The 21,368-nt window shown below is 43.3% G+C and overlaps 1 protein-coding gene across 1 annotated transcript in view; it reads right to left on the reverse strand.

Annotated features, from left to right (window-relative positions):
- Positions 1–209: 209 nt before the first annotated feature.
- aspscr1 (ASPSCR1 tether for SLC2A4, UBX domain containing) overlaps positions 210–21,368 on the reverse strand; it is a 31,199-nt gene continuing 10,040 nt past the window's right edge. Inside the window, exons 9-17 of the mRNA XM_083697188.1 lie at positions 13,392–13,531; positions 12,382–12,463; positions 12,151–12,217; positions 11,741–11,803; positions 11,504–11,556; positions 2,987–3,038; positions 2,759–2,828; positions 1,077–1,266; positions 210–425 (exon numbers count right to left, since the gene is read on the reverse strand). Coding sequence (XP_083553314.1) covers positions 420–425; positions 1,077–1,266; positions 2,759–2,828; positions 2,987–3,038; positions 11,504–11,556; positions 11,741–11,803; positions 12,151–12,217; positions 12,382–12,463; positions 13,392–13,531 — 723 coding nt within the window. The 3' untranslated portion in view covers positions 210–419. The remainder of the gene's footprint in view (positions 426–1,076; positions 1,267–2,758; positions 2,829–2,986; positions 3,039–11,503; positions 11,557–11,740; positions 11,804–12,150; positions 12,218–12,381; positions 12,464–13,391; positions 13,532–21,368) is intronic.

Here is a 21,368-nt window from a genome sequence, read left to right on the forward strand (position 1 = left end):
ATAGTAAGAATTTGTTATGTAGATTTTTTTAAATTATTTTTAAATGCATTAAAAAGGGGAGGTTTATACAGCATACGCTAGTATTCTTTATGCCACGACAAAATAATAATATATATGATAAAAGATTGGACCCTCTATGCACGGTTACATATCAATAGACAAAATACCCTCTAACATTGACACATGAAATAAAACACACCTATGGAAATATTAGTATTTATTTAATAATTAATTTCATGTTTTAATTGTTGTAAAACTATTAAGTCTGCTCCCGATCCACAATGGTTTGAAATACATCATAATTGTGAATCTGTGGGTGGAATTAATATTTTCAGGGATACTGGGGAGATGTGCTGGGAAGTCTGCTCTGTACTTTGTCCCTCAGGTAGCTGTAGTCCTTCCCAGAACGAACAGAATCCTCATTTCTTACCTGTGGCGAAAACAGGAAGAGAAACAGAACAAATGTAAAACAAAACCAAAAAAACATACACAGAAATCCTTTATCAGTATTGCTGAAAAGGTCCCTGAAGAGTGAGGTAACTGGTCGCTCCTGAAGATGTTGGGTTGAAAAGAAAGGCTTTCTAAAGCTCCTTGAATATCAGAGAGCAATTGATCATTTGATTAATTCTATTTGACCTTTCTTGCACTAATTCAGCACAAACTCAACAATTCTTTGCACATAGTGATAATTACACTGGAGTCAGATTATCAATATTAGATATGCTTTGCTATTAACAAAATACAGCCAAAAGTCTCTGCCAAACCATCATGTGGAAACTGATATTAACATAAATGCTTTACAGGTTCAATGTTTTTCAGCTGGCTGTAACTTTTAACAATTAGTTAGCAGCCTACAGTGTATTTTATGTGAATCTTTTGACTCATCAAGGGTTTTCTAGAGACCACATCCAATTGACGACTATTTGTTTTGAGAGAGGTGTGTGTGTCACATTCTCTCTCTGTGTCTCCATGTAAACCTGCATGTGTACAGGACATGGTTAGCATGCTAAGGAAGATTGAGTTACCATGTGGATTGATCCTCATCTGCTCTTGCACGCACACACACACACACACACCTTACCTGGGAGTTTGAGCCACTTAGGGACCTTGCCGGGGTCTGTCCTGACAGGCTTGGGGGCCTGGCTGTGTGTGTCATCCTCTACGCCCCCCCTGGTCCCCTCGGGGGGGTCCGCCCCTGGAGGAGGGGGGGTAGCTTCCTCCGTACCCAGAGAGGGACAGGAGGAGGCCGGAGACCTGGGCATACAGCTTAAAGAGAGGAAGAGAGTGAGAGGGGTAGGAGAGGTCAGTACAGCATAGAAGAACATTCTTTCATGTGGACAGGCAAAAAAAGGTAAGTTAGCATACAAGTACACACATATAAGCATCCCCCCCCCCCCCCACACACACACACACAGCTTCTTTCATGTGGACAGGAGAAGTGGCTCAGGGGTAAAAGGTTACCAAAGGCTAACACCACAGACTTACTGTGGACTTCCTGAGACAAACATGACCCAAAACAGATTTCCCCCTACGCAACACCTACCAGACATGCTTTTAAATACACACTGTTAAATATCTTCAAATACTTGATTTAGTTTGCCTGGTACAATGGACACAATAGAGCAGTCCCAAAAGTCGTAAAAAAAACTCTTAGCTTAACTTAGTATGAGGATGGATGGGGGATGGGAGAGGTGGAGGGATGGCCTCTGCTGATGGAGGGGAGGGTAACAGGTGGGGGTCAGTTTTGGGAAATGGGCTCTATCTTTAGAGAAAGGGGAAATGGTGTATGTGTGTGTATGGGTGGAGGAAATGAGGGTGCACCTGCTATTTAAGCGGAACTTCAAAAGGATTCCAATGATGACAGGACACTGTGACAGGGAAATAGACCGGTTGCCGGGGGGATATCACAGCCATGTTACCTAGGCGGTGCAATGTTACCCCCAGGGTGCGACTAGCTAGAAGGATCTGTTCTGACCGAAAATTTGTTTCCCCTCATCAGATTTGGTTCCTTTTAGATTAAACTTTGAGACCAATCTGTGGCACATCTCAATGATACTACATCATGCCACTTTGCCTGGCGATCCACCCTTGAATCGCTTCCCTCACTATCGCTTTTCTCCGCGAATTCAAGTCTAGATTCACTTTGGTGCCTGAGGCCTCCCTGAATGGAAATCCATGTGCGCCAATCAGTCCTTTCAGAAACTTTAACCCACGTGTGGATCACAGCACTTCGGATTGCGTCAAAGGCTTTGATACTCTGATTGGTTAGGGACAATCCAATGGCTGATTAATTTATTTGGCGTAACACCCATTCAGTGTGACAGTCACAATCAACCTCCAAGATGGCAGATCTCGACTGAATTATATGGAGTGAACGATAACATTCAGCATGGTTAGCCAGGCAATCATGCCAAAGCCAATTTCATGTTTATATTGTCCCTTGACATTGATTCACACGACATTGACAGACATTTAATCACGTATTGTCAACACAATCTAAAAAAAAGGATTTCATTTGATAAGGTTCATGAATAAATTACAAACTACAACCCACTACATGGCTAAACTGACACATGGTACCTTTTTTTATGGTGTATAGTCTTTACCAACCTTTTATGGTTGACATTAGTGATTATATTCACAATTTTCTCTGGTGTCCAGTGTTTACCCAGCATTTTTTAAGATAAAGATGAGAATTTGACATTCTCTCTTCCTTTCACTCACAGGAGCATGCTCGCACACAAACACACACACTTACCCAGCGATAGCCTCATCCGCTTGCAGGGCTGAGACACTGGAGTCCAGGAGCTCCCTCTGTAAGTAGCTATCTGTGAGGAGAAACACACACACACACACACACACACACACCACGTTTTATTTCACAGTCCTCTAATTATCTAATCTGTTTCACGTAGAAACAACATGGTAAGGATTACTTCTTGGTAACTTTAGGATGTACTGTGGTTTACATTTAGAAAGGACAAACCTGTCTTCATATCAGCCCCAAAGTACACCACAGCAGCAGGGAAAAGGTTGGCCTAGGAAGAGAGAAAGAGAGAGGGCTATTCAGCAGGTAGTATTTTTCTAAGAACAGAGAGATAGGGAGCTAACATGTTCAAATATATTTAACTGCTGCAAATATGTCTGTAAAAGATCCATAGAAAATCATCAATACATCAACTTGGTTAATACACAACATAGACTTTGCAAAACATGGAATGAAGGTTTATCCTTTAATCTCTGATACAGGCAACCGGAACGCTGATGTCATTAGCAAAAACATCACTGGCTATACGTTTATAAGGCCTGTTGGTCAATATGATGCCGAACAGGGTGGAATTATCTGGGTTCTTCAAATAAGGGTGTGTTGGTTTGGAGATTAACTGTGACAGTTAAACCATTGCATAGGTCTTTTTCAGATTTTATCTGAAGCGAAGCGTTGGTAGTGGACCAGAGATCACTGGCTGTAGTCCTGATTCCTTAAGGGTCGTGGAGAGCTTAATAAACCAACTTCCAAACAGGCCAGTTTGACATCGTTTGATCCAACATGAACCACAACGGTTTTGGCACCAAAAGGTCTTAATTGACCTTTTACAGCAGAATGTATTCTGAAGTGTACAGAAACATTACGTCTGCTCGAGTATAAGCAAATGCCTCCAAATTCATTGGATGGTGCTTCATCATACAGTAAGACAATGACCACAAACATTTAATTTCCTGATGATAATATTTTAGGCAAAAAGACCTCAAAGCAAACACCAACTGAAGATTGCTGCAGTATAGGCCTGGCAGAGCATCACCAGAGAATATACCCAGCATCTGGTGGGGTCAATGGACCGCAGACTTCAGGCAGTTATTGCATGCAAAGGATGTCGACCAAATACTAAACATGAGTACTTTATTTGGACATCATATGATTTTTTTCAAATACATTTGGCGTCTGTTGTACTTTCTAAATGGTAAAACCAAACTGAAAAAAATCCCATTGAATTGAAGCTGAGAGTCTGTACTTTCTCCCCATCGTAATTGTTTGATTTCAAATGTTGGGAGTATAGAGCTAAAAGAAGACTAATGCATCCTCTTTCCAATACGTATGGAGGGCGCTGTACAGGTTTTGCCAGCACATGCTGCAATGTTAGAGTTTCTGTAGTTGCATGTTTCATTTGATTCCAGTTCAGCTTTATTTCCTCCAACCACCCTCTCCCTAGAAGGCTGGGGCCTGAGCCTTTCACAACCAAGTGAGGCAGTTTTGTCTTCTGACCCTGAAAACCCACTTTACATAAGATGCTCCAATCACCTTGATTTTCCCCCCAGTGTGCGTTTTCAGTTTAACGGGGGTGTCTTTTAATTCAGATATATCCCCCCTTTTCCATTTCTTATTAAGTTGTGTCTCATTCATCAGGGTGACACAACATTTGTCTCTCAAATGTCATTTATTTCCATTTCCACCATGAATGGTTTTAGTTTTTTCTCATCCTCTGTAACCGGATATGAGCGTAGTTACTTTGATTAAGGCGCCGCGAGCCCTTTTTTGATTTCCTTTCTCCTGGTTTCCTTTCCACACCGGCCCTCTCCTTATCACGGCTGGCCCTGGTAATGTGCCCAAGCACATGAATTAGCAATTAGTGGCAGCATGTTCCCTTTGCAGCGATAGTGGTCTCTATTCACAACTTCCCCACGGCGTATCCAGCCTCTGAAACACGCTGCACTGAGTTTGGGCTTAAAGTGGTCTTTTAATAAGTTCACTAGCTCTCCAAATTATTTATCTCCCGATTTTGCAAGGCTCAACAGGTACCTCATTAAGATACTGTATATGTCTAGGCACCGACAACATACCACTTAAAAAAAAGATAAAGATATCAAACTGTGTATTACCAAGCCACAGTCAACAAGTCATTGTGAAAATGATTCACCTTTTGGGGGATTTAAACCAGTAACATTGTTCCTTTGAAGTAAACCACAAGTACCCATTAAACTGTCACGAAAACACTCTTACCCCAAGAGCACTGAAGCCCTTCCCAGCACTTGACAGTTAAAGGGATGGTTCATCCCATTTCCTGTTTAGGTGAAATATAATCTTACCCTGAGTTGTCCTCATAGGCCAATAATGAAAGCTTCTCCGGTTCTTGGTTCTCCACTTTGCAACCGCAGCACAGGCTAACAGTAAGCAACTCCCTCTCTAAGAGAAGGATTCGGATGGTTCTTAATTTAGCATCGTTGTAATTACATGCCAAAATCTCCTCAGAGAACCTTCAGACAAAGTTTAGTAGTGGTTTTATACTAGACAAATCAGTACATGCTTTTATTGTAATCACAAACTATGTACTTTGACAATAATATGCAATGATCAGTTGTCACATATACTTCCTAGATTCCATTAGAATACCAGCAACCTTTTGTTCACAGCTAGTAATCACTCCGTGGTCGAATGCACGTCCAACAAGGGGAGAGATTGGCTGGTGAAACAGAAACCAAAAAAAAGAGGCTGTGTGTGAGTCTACGGACAGAAAATAGTTCCAGTTCTGAAATTGATTATAGAGACTAATTGTTTTATTTTCAATAGAATGTGCATCAAAAATCCTTTCAAGTGTAACTCGCAACTAAACTTTATTTGAAGTTTCTCTGAGGAGAAACTGTGCTAAACTAAGTACCGTCTCAATCCTGGCCAATGAGGACAACTCAGGGTAAGACGATATTTCACCTAAACATGAAAATAGGCTGACCCATTCCGTTATTGGTTGTGGTGGTTATTATAGTTGACTGATTTCATTGGTAGGGGACAAAGAATGATACGAACATTGGAGCTAGCATGCACTAGACATGGCAACAAGTCAACCTGGCACTCCCATAACTGTTCTGTATGAAAAGTCTACACTCAGAATCTGAACTTATCCCGACCGACACCTCAAACCCGGCCAAACTCAACCCTTGTCCACTCCAATCTATTTTTAAACAGGAGATGCTAAGAAGCAGTAGCCAAGGTGCCTGAGCGATAACCAGAGAAGTATTGGCCAAGGAGGCTGCAAATCAAAAATAATTGGCAGAGGCAAAAAAAAAAGAAAAATAAGGTGTTTCACAAACGAGGCACTGCTCTCTGCCTTTAATAACTTCTATTCAGTCTATGCACACACACACACACACATACACACACACACACACACACACACACACACACACACACACACAGGAAAACAATTCAGACAGACTGGTTGAGGACTAAGCATCTTTGCCCTACATTTCATCTGGGTCAGACGGGAAAACAACTCTCGCTCTCTTACAGTCCGAGGAAGGGTAGTTAAACAAACAAACAAAAACGCACACACACACACACACAGACACAGACACAGACACACAAAACCTCCAATTCCACCTGTGCACCACCCTCTCTTCCCTCCCCCCTTCTTCTCTCTCTCCCCCCTGTTGGTTACTATTATTGGACTAGCTGTCCTAATTGCTATTATTAAAGGCCTTTGAACAGGAAACAATGTGTTTCAGTGGGATAACAGGCATTCCATCCATCCGCACTAAACGCTCCCTTTGGCAATAGAACTTCGAACGAGGCTGAGAGGAGAGGGGGAGAAAGGGATTGGGGCCTGTGTGTGTGTGTGTGTGTGTGTGTGTGTGTGTGTATGATTTGGGGCACGCCTGGGTAGATCAGCTCCTGATGGCCCTGAGAGGGGGGAGAAAAGGGGAGGAGGGGGATGAAAGAGGAATTGAGGGAGGGGAGGCCTGGTATCAAAGAGCTGCTGGGATAGGAAACATTCCTTCCGTGGCACGGCACAAAGGGGGGGCGCGTGTGCGTGCAGGCATGTGACATCACACAAAGTGATTAAATATTGTTTGTGCGCCATAACTCTTTAAAGTCTCTAATAGAGGGAGAAGGGACAGAGAGAGAGGGAAGGGGCACGAGAGAAGGACAGAGAGAGAGAGACAGTGAGAAAACACTAGCCTCCTCTCCCCATCAACAAAACAAAGAACAACGCTGGCCCCCCACATGGCATTCATCTCTGTTAGATTGTTGACCACCTTGTAGTACTAGTATTTAACCCTCCCCGTCACCAGTCCTCATCATACCAGTATTTAACCCTCCCTGTCACCAGTCCCAGCAACTTAGCCTGAGCGTCTGTAGACCCTGCCCTAGAATCCTGTTCTTTCTACCCTTCCAAACAGCTAGCTCAGCCTGGCCAAGCAAATAGTTAAGCAGGCAGACTCTACTACTCAGGAAAGTATACCTGGCTCCCCCAAATGAACACGTCCAAGCCCAGTACACCACCCCTGTGAACACCCCAAATCTGCTAACCTTGAACAGCTAAAAAAACAAATGCTCTACAGTCTCCCTTATTGTGAGAGTTCTCTACAGACACAATGTCTTTTGCCATGCCTGTAGCACCAACTGACAAAGGGAATAGGCACTGTAAGGTCATCCTCCCAAAGGACTAATAGAGACAGTTGCCTGCCAATAACACCCATCTCAAATAGAAGTTTGGAGTGTGTTGCTAGCCTGTAAGGTCAGAGGCAGAGCAACCGCTGTGCCCACAAGGCTTTGTTATATTATAGCCTGCTTCATTTGTTCCATATTTTAACAATCAGCTAAGGTAATTTTGTTATGATTTTGTGAAAGGGATTGATAAAAGTCACGGGTCATTTGTGACATTTACGAAATGACGCTGTTTGGCTCAATTTTGGCGAAACAATGGTAAAAAATGCGTCTTGTCATAGAGATTGTTTTGGAGTTTTGAGGTGACACCGATTCCTTGTTAAAAAACATCATAATAGGGTGTGGAGAGTTAGGAGTGTAGCTTAATGCAATAGGCCTATAGCCTAACGAATTGGGGAATCATATTTTGAGAAAATCAACATCAAGCTGTAAGAAGCAAGACTGATAATGAATCAAATAAGCACTACAGATTCCAGTAACATTACATTCTGGCTATGAATTCAGCTGTAGGAGTGTAGCCTAATGAATTTGGGAATAATATTTTGTGATTGAAGTTTGTTATGCAGCATAATTTAATACAGAAACTTGGCATATATCAATACGGAAACCAGAGTTGTGTAACCTAGGTTTCTAGCCAGTCGCAATTGTAAACAAATAATTTTCGCTTTTATTTTGAATAATCAATTTGGGAATAATATTTTGAGAAATCAACCGAAAGCTGTAAGTAGCAAGACTAATGGAAATATTGGTTGTGCAAATATTTTGTCTTAGACTACTGGTGAAATTTGTGTTTGAAGTAAAGGTGTCTTATATCAATACTGACTTAGTATGATAGTAGCCTAAATGCGCCCAATTTATTCTTCTCTTTGCGCCTAATGCGCCCAATTTATTCTTCTCTCCAATTTATTCTTCACAGAAGCCTATGCCTGTGCGCAACCAGAGTGTCATAGTAAAACGTTTATGAATAAAAATTGCTTCATTCACAGGCTTCTCCATCACTCTCTTATAGAGGGGTCATCATTAATGGGGGACAACATGTTTACTGTACACTTGCTAATTCATTGATTGGCTAACCCCATCTTCTGATGATTTGAAGAATATATCTGTATTGACCTCAACCTGACAGCTAATAAACAAGTTTGGAAAGTCTTTGCTGAATGAATCTAATTTTGACAAATAGCCCTCTCTTTTCTCTTCTGTATTTCTTTCTCTAGCAGACAAAGATTTAAATGCCTTAGTTAAGGATAGGTCTAACCCCTGGAATTCTACTGAACTGTCAGGTCTTTTGAGGACGAGGGCCAAACCAGACCTGGGCCAAACCTAGGAAGACTGACTCAGTAGCAGTTTTTCAGGCAAATGAGGAATAGATGTACATCCGCGATTGAGAAAGCTAAATCAAGCTACTTTTTAAATACTATCTCAGATTCTCCTGGGGATCAGTTAATACTTTGAAGCATCGGAATTCCTCTTCTTCCCTGCCAAAGAAAATTAAGACAAACTATGGCCTTGTTACTGATTGTTACTGTTACTGTTATCTTTGCAGGTTTGTTGTTTGAGAGAAATGGTTGTTCAGCTGATGATGTTCGGTCGGTTGACTGTGCTTCCCTCTCCCAGACCTCTGCTGGCTTGTTGGGAGTTCAGTAAACTTCTAGCGAACCATTGTTTTCGTTTCAACAATTTTCTTTTTGTGATGTGCCTGATGCTTTGCTTAAGATTGATGTTAAGAAATCCACTGGGGCTGATATGAGGAGTCTTTAACTAATATTTTTAATCTGACTATTATCACAGGTGTTATCCCCAAAATTTGAAAGGCAGCCTATGTGCTCCCTCTCAACAAGGATGGTGACCCCTCCGACCTAGATAACAAGCATCCAATATTGAAGCTATCCTGCCTTTCTGAAGTACTAGAGTCCCTGGTCAACTCCCAGTTAAGAACTTCCCATTCTATTTTAAATGTGTTAAATTTCCTAGACTGTGCTGCCTTATTTATAGGCAAGGCTTTCGATAAGGTCGATCATCACCTACTTACCTAGAGGTTATTTGAAAAAGGTCTCGACCAGGCTTCATGCAGATGGCTTGAAAACTATTTAATGGATAGAACACAATGTATATCTTCTGATGGTGTTGAATCAGGTTTTCTGGATATAACAAAGGGTGTCCCACAAGGCTGAATTCTTGGTCCGGTCCTTATATTGACAATATTGGGTCTTCTGTACAAAACTGTAACTTCCATTTGTATGCCGATGATACTGTTGTATAGTCCTTTGGGTTTTGACTACATGGCCACTTCTGAAAGAACATCTGAAAGCTGGTAGAAGTCATGTCATGGTCTGTCTCATCTCTCTTTCCAGACTCATGGGGCTCCACTCTATCAATCTATCTATCTAATGCCTAAACTTGCTACAAAAGACAAAAGAAGGATGAAGCACAAGGGTATCCCTCTCAATTAACAAAGACAGAAATCATCCTTCTTACACACTGAGTAGTCATTAAATAATTAATTTGCTCAAGGAATGAAAGATAACCATTGAACCTGCCACCCGAAGATACCATGCAACACTAGGAATTGTCAAATAGTTTGGCACACAATTCTTGCATTTCGCTATGAAGACTAATCGAAAAAAGTGTCAAAGTTCCAATTCCAATAGCCAAATATGTTCAACTCCCCTCTGTATATCATCTCCTGTATCAAGACGGTCTGTAAAGGCGGGTGGCATACTGTGCAGCAGTATCATTGCAGCTTGATTGAGCTGATGTTTATCTGCAGCTTGTTTGACAGGATCAAAAATGGTGAGAATTACAAAATGAATAGGAAATAAAATAGTTTAGCCTATGACGTGGGTGCTGCAGCGTGTTGGTTAAATTAGACATACAATTACCCTAACTTTAACTCACAACTAACAGTTTGGGCTTAGGCACATCCTTACGGAAATGTAATCCATCAACGTATATTGTGTCTGTATTGGCTGATTATTCCTGATGATCATTGCGTGGAATAACAATGCAGAGTGTGTGGTGGGGCAGAAGAGAGGGAGACAGAAAAAGCGAGGAAGGAGAAAGTACATTTAGCACACATCTCATACACACACACAAAAGTTGAAAGTGTACTTTTTAAAGGCCTTTTAGAATCTGTGAATCTAGTTCATCTCACGCTGACCACAGGCTTTCACTCTGGCTCCCCCTCCATCATCTCGCTATCTCCATCTGTCTCTTTTCACCCTGAGGGCATCTCTCTCTCTCACACTCTCTCTCGGCACATCAAACACTACACCAGGTCAGGTGGGCAGAGAAAAGATAGAAGGAGAGGATGATGTCTCAACTGACACCGACAGCTCCTTTGCATGGTATTTAGTTGAATGGATGTTAAAGATCTGATGTGAGTGTAAGTCTGTGTGTGTTCTTGTGTGTGCATGTGTTTGTGTGTGTGTGTGTGTGTGTGTGTGTGTGTCAGGGAGAGATGGTGTGTGTGTATGTGTGTCAGGTAGAGATGGTGTGTGTGTGTCAGGGAGAGATGGTGGGTGATTGTGTGTGTATGTCAGGGAGAGATGGTGTGGGTGTGTGTGTGTGCATGTCAGGGAGAGATGGTGTGTGTGTGTGTGTGTGTGTGTGTGTGATCAAAGCAGGCCTTGTATTAACCCCATGTGCCAGTCTGGGCCGGGCAAAATCAAACCCAGCTGGGTTAAGGACAGGCGAGGAGGGGAGGAGATAGTTAAAGAGGAGGGAAAGAAACAGAGAGAGATAGAGAGGAGGGAATTTTATATTTTACCCTTAAGCACGCACGCACACACGCACGCACACAGGCACGCACACCCCTCAAGCACATTGGTATCCCCATGTGACCATTCAAGATGCGTTTTGTTTTTAACTGAAGGACAAAACAATTTGTTGTTGTTATTGGGGTTGTGAGCATTTATTGTGATGTGGGTTCTCTTCAGTTCAATGTCCTGGAATCATTATAGTCCAGCCTTAATAAATACACCTTACACCCCCCCCCCCCCCTTTTGATAAACAAGGGATAACACTTTATACATCTCTGAGAGAGAAAAAGAGAGAGAGAGAGCTTACCTGGAAGAGGGTAGCTGTGGGGTCGTCCAGAATGGTTTTAGGAGGCGCGATGACTGAAATGGGGGGGGGGGGATTAGAAGTTATTACGAGAGGGACAGGAAGAGAGGATAACAAAGGGAGAGAAAAAGAGAAAGACAAGAACTGATAGGAAAACGAGACAGAGAGGGAAATAGAGAAGGAGAAACAGAGTTAGAGCGAGAGCGAGAGAGGGGAGAATAAGCAAGTGACAATACTCACACAGGGAGAACTGGAGCTGAGGGTCCTCGAGGTGACTCTTCACAAAGTGCCTCAGTGTAGCAACTGGACAGACAGACAGACAGACAGACACAGGTTTAATCACAGCATTGCTAACTTGGCAGTTTTTCTTTTTACTATCTGACTAATGCTACACATAGGATGGAGGCATGTTGTTGTAGTTGTTTTGACAGACATATAACAACACAGTAAGTCAGGCTCTCTTGTACCTGTCTGACTGTCAGGTGCTGGTGGGTTAACCACAACCAGTTGAGCATAGCATGCATACCTGTGGCCAGCAAGCTGTGTGTGCGAGTCAGAAAGAGTGGGAGCATGTTTTTAGTTTGGGCCCGGGGGGTGAACTATAGAGGGAGGGAGAAATGGGCAAATGGACAGAGAGAGAAGACACACACCGGTCTCTAGAGGCCTGAAGAATCCCTGTAGAACCCGTCTGTCAGGGAACTGGATCCTCAGAACTACCTGGAGAGACAGACAGAGCGAGAGAGCGAGAGGGAGAGAGAGACACAGACACACACTAATACATTATAACAACATGACTAAGTAATAACATTGTCGTAACAAACATGATTTTGAATAACTAAAATGTCGTATTTTGGTACACTTGAACTGGCAACGTCACTCACTCTAGGGTATCTGCCCATCTTATCCTTCATTTGAGACTCTCTAAGAGCTTTAGTCATCAGAGGAGCCTCCTCCAATCCCCTCCTAGAGAAAGAGAGAGAGGAAAATACATGATTGTTCATTTGATCTCTTAGTTCCCTTTCCATCACCACTAATTCAAGAAGTTCCTGTATGTTTGCTGTGGCAATGTGAGGTTGTGTGTTGTCATGGCAATAAAGCTAGAACTGAATTGAGAATGAGAGGGATGACATAAAGCTCGCTATTCTCAATCAGAGCTACTGGAAAACACCCTCAAATTGATCTACATATATAGAATTATAACTCATATTAAAGCCACAATCTGTAATCCATGAAGCCGTTTTTGGGTAAATACATGTATGCTGTATACCCACTGACTCTGGTCAGTGTCTTGTTTATAGATGCCTATAACCCGAACCCTAACTCCACCATAACCCAAAAAGATAAATTAACTACATGACAGAATGATCCAGGTCCTGTGTGTGCTTGTGCGTGTGAGAGATCATGTGATGAGTCCGTCTGTGTGTGTGTGTGTGTGTGTGTGTGTGTTAAAGAGGGATAGTTCACTGCGGTCTGCATAATTATATCCTGCATAATTGCATTCGATCACACAGTAGCACCAATACCGCAGGGCTTGCTGCTAAACCAATCAGCCACTGTAACTCCCGCTATCCAATTAAAGGGAGGGGGCGGGACAAACCAAGTGTGTCTGTCTGGCACGACAGTTGTTAGATAAATAAGTATCCATACAGTCACTAATTATTCCCCATTAAAAACATCTATCATACTTAATGACATGTACGGTCTTGCGTTATGGCTGAGTATATGAGAGAGTTGGCGCACACACACACACACACACACACACCTTGATGTCTGCTGTGGTCTCACTCAGACAGAACAGATTGGAGAGGCAGACATCTATTTTGAAGAGGAGTTTGTAAAGAAACCAACACACACACATCATTGTGTTTGTCTCCCCCCTCATGTGACTCACCTCTCACTCTTCAGCTGGGCGAAGCGTTTGCGGATGTCATCGACAGTCACCTCGAAGAACTCGTCAGGTAAGTCATGGTCACCACCGTGGCGGTGGACGCCAGAGTCCATGTGGTAGATGAGAGGATCCCTGTCCACTGGCTGCAGGGTCACACAGAGAGTTAAAGGGGAAGAACACATTATTACCTTTGTTCGAATATTCCACCTGGTCACAACCATATTGCTTACTCCTGTTTCAAGCAATCTGTAATTCGTGAAGCTGTTTTTGGATATACAGTACATTTATGATATTCTCATCGGTTCTTGAAGTAATTCACTGATAGATGCCTCATGAGCTTAATGCAACTGTCTTTCCTCATCATTATGAGACAATGCGGCACCGTTTATGAGTTGCCTCCCAACATTAGTTAGCCCACTAATTTAGATGGAATGTAAGCAACATTTCATCTAACAGCTAACTCCGCTACACCGACCGGAAGAGGCCCCAGACCGGCTCGGAAACGAAAACACAGGCGAGGGAGCCGAGGTGGGCTGAGAGCTAGGCTAAAGCTAACCCCACACCGACTCTCATTACCTAGCCTTTTCCTTGCAAATGTTCGTTCCCTGGCAAACAAGATGGATGAACTGCGGCTGCGGATCACCACCCACAAATGGATTATGGACTGTAACATCATGGTTTTCACTGAAACCTGGCTCAACAGCGAGGTTCCCGACAACGCTATCGAGCTAGCAGGGCGCTGCGTTCTCCGAGCAGACAGAACAGCAGGCGACTCCGGTAAGACCAGAGGTGGAGGTTTGTGCATTTATGTAAACAAGACGTGGTGCACGGACACTACCATCACCGAGAGTCACTGCTCAGCTAACCTGGAGTTTCTCATGGTTAAGTGTAGACCTTTCTATCTGCCCAGAGAGTTCACGTCTACTGTTATCACGGCAGCCTATATCCCCCCGGATGCTAATGCTAAGATTGCTATGAAAGAACTGTATGCTGCCATTAGCAAACAACAGACTCTGCATCCCGAGGCAGCCTTCATTGTCGCGGGTGACTTCAATCACTCCAACTTAAAGACTGTACTGCCCAAATTCCACCGAAATGTCTCTTGCCCCACCAGAGGAGACAGGACATTGGACCAAGTATACACCAGCATGGCTGATGCGTACAAAGCCGTTCCCCTCCCCCACCTAGGTCAATCAGACCACCTCTCATTGTTCCTACTGCCCAAGTACTCAGCACTCATCAAACGAGTGAAACCTACAGTGAGGACAGTCAAGGTCTGGCCAGAGGGAGCTGACTCAGCGCTCCAGCAGCGTTTTGGAAACACTGACTGGGGTGTGTTTGCCACTCAGGCCACCCATGACTCCCACACGGACATTAATTCATATGCCTCATCTGTTTTGGACTACATCAATTCCAACATCAGCAGTGTCACCACACTCAAGCGGATCACCACTTTCCCTAATCAGAAGCCATGGATGAACAGTGAGGTCCGACTCCTGCTGAAGGCACGCGACATTGCCTTCAGATCAGGGGATGCTCGGGCCTATAGCTCATCCAGGGCTAATCTGCAGAGGGGCATCAAAAAGGCCAAGCACAACCACAAGCTGAGGATAGAGGATCACTTCAGAAACAACTCTGACCCCCGACGCATGTGGCAGGGCATCCAGGCCATCACTGACTACAAACCATCTAACACCTCACCCCTCTCCGTTGACGCCTCCCTCCCTGATGAGCTGAACCACTTCTACGGCCGCTTTGACAGGGACAACAAGGAGGTGGCCATCAAGGCTGTGCTCCCTGCGGATCACCAGCCCCTCACTCTATCCCCCACCGACGTGTGTGCGGCACTGAGCAGGACTAACGCACGCAAGGCTGCTGGTCCTGATGGGATCCCCGGACGCGTCCTCAGGGCCTGCGCTGTGCAGCTGACTAAGGTTTGGACTGACATATTCAACCTGTCCCTAGCCCAAGCAGCTGTCCCCGCGTGCTTCAAAACCACCTCCATCGTGCCGGTGCCAAAACACTCCACTGCAACGAGCTTAAATGACTTCCGACCAGTGGCACTCACGCCCATCATCATGAAGTGCTTCGAGAGGCTGGTCTTAGCTCAACTCAAGACCTGCCTACCACCCACACTGGACCCCTTTCAATTCGCCTACCGGCAGAACAGGAGTACAGAGGATGCCATTTCAACGGCACTTCACTCCGCCCTGTCCCACCTCGACAAGACTAACTCTTATGTGAGAATGCTGTTTATTGACTTCAGCTCAGCATTCAACACCATCATCCCCTCCAAACTGATCTCCAAACTCAGGCAACTGGGCATCAACCCCTCCCTCTGCAACTGGATTCTAGACTTCCTGACCAACAGGCCGCAGTCTGTTAGGCTTCACAACCACACCTCCTCAACCCTCACCCTGAACACCGGCGTTCCACAAGGCTGTGTGCTGAGCCCCCTCCTTTACTCCCTCTTCACCTACGACTGCACACCTGTACATGGCTCAAACACCATTGTTAAGTTTGCAGACGACATCAGCAACAACGATGAGTCGGCCTACAGGGAGGAGGTCCAGCACCTAACAGTGTGGTGCAACGACAATAACCTGGCTCTCAACACCAAGAAGACCAAAGAACTCATTGTGGACTTCAGGAAGTCTAAAGCTGGCGCACACACCCCCATCCTCATCAACGGGACTGAGGTGGAGCGAGTCACCAGCTTCAAGTTTCTGGGTGTCCACATCTCTGAGGACCTCTCCTGGACCCTCAACACCTCCACCCTGATAAAGAAGGCTCACCAGCGTCTCTTCTTCCTGAGGAGACTAAAGAAGGTCCATCTATCTCCTCAGATCCTGGTGAACTTCTACCGCTGCACCATCGAGAGTATCCTTACCAACTGTGTCACAGTATGGTATGGCAACTGCTCGGCATCGGACCGGAAAGCACTGCAGAGGGTGGTGAAGACTGCCCAACGCATCACCGGTTCCTCACTCCCCTCCATCGAGGCTGTCCAGGGCAAACGATGCTTGCGTAAGGCACGCAGCATCGTCAAGGACATCTCTCACCCCAACCACAGACTTTTCACCCCACTCCCCTCCGGGAGGCGCTACAGGTCTCTCCGCACCCGAACCAGTAGGTTCAGAGGCAGCTTCTTCCCTGCGGCTGTCACCCTACTGAACTTGAACACTACACCTACCTGACAACCTACTACCCCCGCAACCCCCCCCCCCCCCACACCCGGACAATTGCACTATACTCCCCTCCCCTGCTCTTACTCAATACCACTGCTCTTCTGTACATACCTGTTCATACTGTTCATAATGCACATATCCTATATTTTCTTTAATACTACTGCACATACTGTACATACTTGTTTATACTGTTTATACGGCATTCCATATTTATATTTATTCTGCATCTACCTCATGTTACTGTTAATACATATATACTGCTAGACTGCATTACCCATACAGCTCATATGCTGCTACACTGCTCATACTGTAACTATTTATTCTGCTATAATGCTACTGCTACTCACATACTGCTATACTGCACTGCTATATTATACTGCTTATATTATACTATATCATACTGCACTACTACTGATCATATATTGCACTACCTGTAAATACTGTTCATTGCACTTTCTGCTATTTTGCACTTCTGGTTAGACGCTAACTGCATTTCGTTGTCTCTGTACTTGTACTCTGCACAATGACAATAAAGTTGAATCTAATCTAATCTAATTTCGGTGACTGCTGGCAACGCCACGTTTTCCTCATGCCATGGCTTATGTCCTAATCACGACCATACGTATCGGCAGCAGATCCACGTAAGTACAGTTACAACAACAGTAGCTAGCCAACCTCGTTGACAGGGGCCCGCTAACACTTTATCATCACCAAGCTGCATTTGTAGCTAGTAACATATCTTACTCATACGTTGCTAACAATACCTCACACAACATAAGCCTAATAATAGCTTGCTAGCTACTGCTCCTGCTACAATATGTTTTGACTTCTGCTACAATATGTAGCCTATGTTGTTTGAAGTACAGTAGGCCAGAGTGTAAAAGGTGGCCGCCGGTGTGACGATGTCACAGGCATACTGCGACGGCACCAGTGAGTCAGCTCGACTATTTGACATGTTTTATTTCAATGAATTGACCTCGACAAAACAACCACCAGGAGGCATCGTTGAGCAATCATAATATCTATATAGACACTACACTCACCGGCCACTTTATTAGGTACACCTCTTCAACTGCTCGGTAACGCAAATATCTAATCAGCCAATCACATGGCAGCAACTCAATGCATTTAGGCATGTAGACATGGTCAAGACGACCTACTGAAGTTCAAACCGAGCATCAGAATGGGGAAGAAAGGTGATTTAAGTGACTTTGAACGTGGCATGGTTGTTGGTGCCAGATGGGCTGGTCTGAGTATTTCAGAACTGCTGATCTACTGGGATTTTCACGCACAACCATCTCTAGGGTTTACAGAGAATGGTCCAAAAAAGAGAAAATATCCAGTGAGTGGCAGTTCTCTGGGCGAAAATGCCTTGTTGATGCCAGAGGTCAGAGGAGAATGGCCAGACTGGTTCGAGATGATAGAAAGGCAACAGTAACTCAAATAACCACTCGTTACAACCAAGGTATGCAGAAGACCATCTCTGAACGCACAACACGTGGAACCTTGAAGCAGATGGGCTACAGCAGCAGAAGACCACACCGGGTGCCACTCCTGTCAGCTAAGAACAGAAAACTGAGGCTACAATTCACACGGGCTACCCAAAATTGGACAATAGAAGATTGAGAAAAACGTTGCCTGGTCTGATGAGTCTCGATTTCTGCTGTGACATTCAGATGGTAGGGTCAGAATTTGGCGTAAACAACATGAAAGCATGGATCCATCCTGCCTTGTATCAACGGTTCAGGCTGGTGGTGGTGGTGTAATGGTGTGGGGGATATTTTCTTGGCACACTTTGGGCCCCTTAGTACAAATTGAGCATTGTTTAAATGCCACAGCCTACCTGAGTATTGTTGCTGACCATGTCCATCCCTTTATGACCACAGTGTACCCATCTTCTGATGGCTACTTCCAGCAGGATAACGCGCCATGTCACAAAGCTCACATCATCTCAAACTGGTTTCTTGAACATGACAATGAGTTCACTGTACTCCAATGGTCTCCACAGTCACCAGATCTCAATCCAATAGAGCACCTTTGGGATGTGGTAGAACGGGAGATTCGCATCATGGATGTGCAGCCGACAAATCTGCAGCAACTGCGTGATGCTATCATGTCAATATGGACCAAAATCTCTGAGGAATGTTTCCAGCACCTTGTTGAATCTATGCCACAAAGAATTAAGGCAGTTCTGAAGGCAAAAGGGGGTCCAACCCGGTACTAGCAAGGTGTACCTAATAAAGTGGCCAGCGAGTGTTATTCTAATATGTATAACATTCATATGTAGGGTACAGTACAATCCTAGAAATGTTGTCACGGTTACATGACGGTGTAGCATCAGAGAACGTGCAATAAAGTTCTACAATACTTTCTCACATTCAAAACGTGAGTGTACTGTACAGTAGATATTTCCTCCTATTCCCTTGATCCCGGCTTAAAAAATAGTAGTGCTTATTTTACAGTATAGAATAATGAAAAGCTAAAACTTAGTTTTATTTGAAAGCAGTATTTGAGGGTTGTTTTGGGGTTAACGAGAGAGTGACACAGAGAAAGTGAAATAATGAAAAGAATATTCAATGACATTTAGCAAATATTTGGCCAAATATTTCCATCATGTCAGTTTTGCAGCCCTCAACATTTGTTTGTCTGTCACCAGTGAAGTTCCACCTTACCAGCGTAGCCTATAAACCCACTTTGACTTTCTGTTCCTTGATCCTGCCGGTCTAATTACCGGTGTATTAAAGTTAACTCTGCGAGAGGGGAGTGAAAGTGTCTACAGTCATTATCTTGGGTTTTCATGATTGGATTCTTGCTTTTTGGCGGGTTGGTCTTGAGCCAGTGAAAGGTCAAGATGTTTTTACTCACTAGATGTTTTTACACAATATCGAAGTTTGCCATGTGAAGGGCATATTATGCCATATGAAGGGCAATCAGTGCCATATGAAGGGCATATTACTTTGAGAGAGCAGAGTCATTCAAGATCAGTCAAGATTCACATCGAGCAAATGTTTAAATGTGCACTGTGTTGCACACATGAAATGAACATTGTTAATGTTTAAATAATATTTCCAATATATCTTGTGCAGTTCAGTTAGAGTGTATTTTAGCATCTAGTGAGTTATTGTAGGCTATAGTCTTTGTAAGTTTATTGTACATTGTGTATGACATTGAGGCCCTGTACAAATTAAGCATTTAACTGCTCTGATGGCAGAGTACAGTAGGCTAGGTTGGTCCTGACGCCCCACAGGAACACATCATCAAAGGAGCTGCTGGGCCTTCTATCAGAGGATGTTATGGGATTGTTTAATAAAACATTTTCATGTGCATCTTTAAATTCAATTGTCAATCTAAAATAGTGTTTTCAATAGTGTTTCAATCACATCATCAATCATAACTTATTTTAACTATTGCAGACAATGATCTGAAGCACACCACATCTAGAGTTTGTATCACAAATGAAGGAATAAACTGGGTCAAGAGACCAGCAGAGTAAGTTAATGACACAATCCTGGATATTGATGCTGTTTGATGTGCTGTAGCGAGTAGATAACAATATTTGAAAAAAATGAGTTGGTGAGTCCTTGCTTGATCCTGATAATTAAACCATTTCCACTCTTCAACTCTGTAAATCACTGTCATAAACTACATTTTGCCAGAGATTTGTTTTGCTCGGATGTCTGATGTGTCGCATGTGTCTGATGTAATGACAGAGGTCTGTTTACCTGTGTTACAGTTGCCATAGTAGGTTGAAATGTCGATTTTTCGTTAAAACATGGAACAAATAAAACATTTTAGATTATCTTGTTTTTGTGCACACCTTTATTTTTTTTATCATCATAATGCCATTGCCAACCTCTGCCGCACCGCTTCAGCCCACATAAATAGGGGGTGAAAACCTGAAGCGGGTCATTGTTAACAAATCGGTGGGGGAAGGTGAAGAGGTAATTAAATGTCTGTGTGCTTGCTTGAGCTCCGCTTGTAACAAGTTCAAATTGTTTCCCATTAACAAACAAAAGCATGACAATTTATCTAGCGACTAGACAGTCTTTTAGAGATACAATTCAAATGCTGATCTTAATTTAACAAATTCTTTTAGTTCATAGAAGATTGACATGCAAACATTGATTATACTGTAGCCAAAATGTTGCTATTAACTATTAACAATTCCATTTTACATCGAGATAGTTACAGATAGGCCTACTGCTAGCCCTTATTGTTAGCTGGTTTAAGCAGCTAGCGGTGGTGCATCACCCTGCTGTTTGACTAACGACGAGTCAAAAAGTATAAAAAATTAACTTCAACTGTCAATAGTGGATTTGTCAGTTATCTCTGCCTGGTACACTTATTTAATACCCCCCAAATATTAAATCATGTTGCCAGTTATGAGAGAAAGATGTTTGATTGAGCAGTGTTTTAGTGGGGGGATCGGGCTTTCTTCACTGCAGCCTTCACTGCAGCCATCTATTCTTGTTTTATCAATGAAATGTAGTGTCTTTGAGTACTGAGAAAAGCACTATACAAAATAAATGAATCATTATTATTATTATTATTATTATTATTATTATTATTGTGATTATTATATTGTGTGAACAAAAGAAGGCTGCACTTGCTGAGAATTCGGATGTTCGCACCAGAACTGTTATTAATGATAACCACTGCAGGCTACTTTTCTATCCAGTCTCAATCCCACTGAAACCCAAAATCCTTACTTCTGTCTCAAAATTCGTCACTTAATTCTGGAATATATATATATATATATTGCATTATTAAAGTGCTTATTCGTGTCAAGACT

Source organism: Argentina silus (assembly GCF_951799395.1).
Source record: "Argentina silus genome assembly, chromosome: Y".
Taxonomy (NCBI): domain Eukaryota; kingdom Metazoa; phylum Chordata; class Actinopteri; order Argentiniformes; family Argentinidae; genus Argentina; species Argentina silus.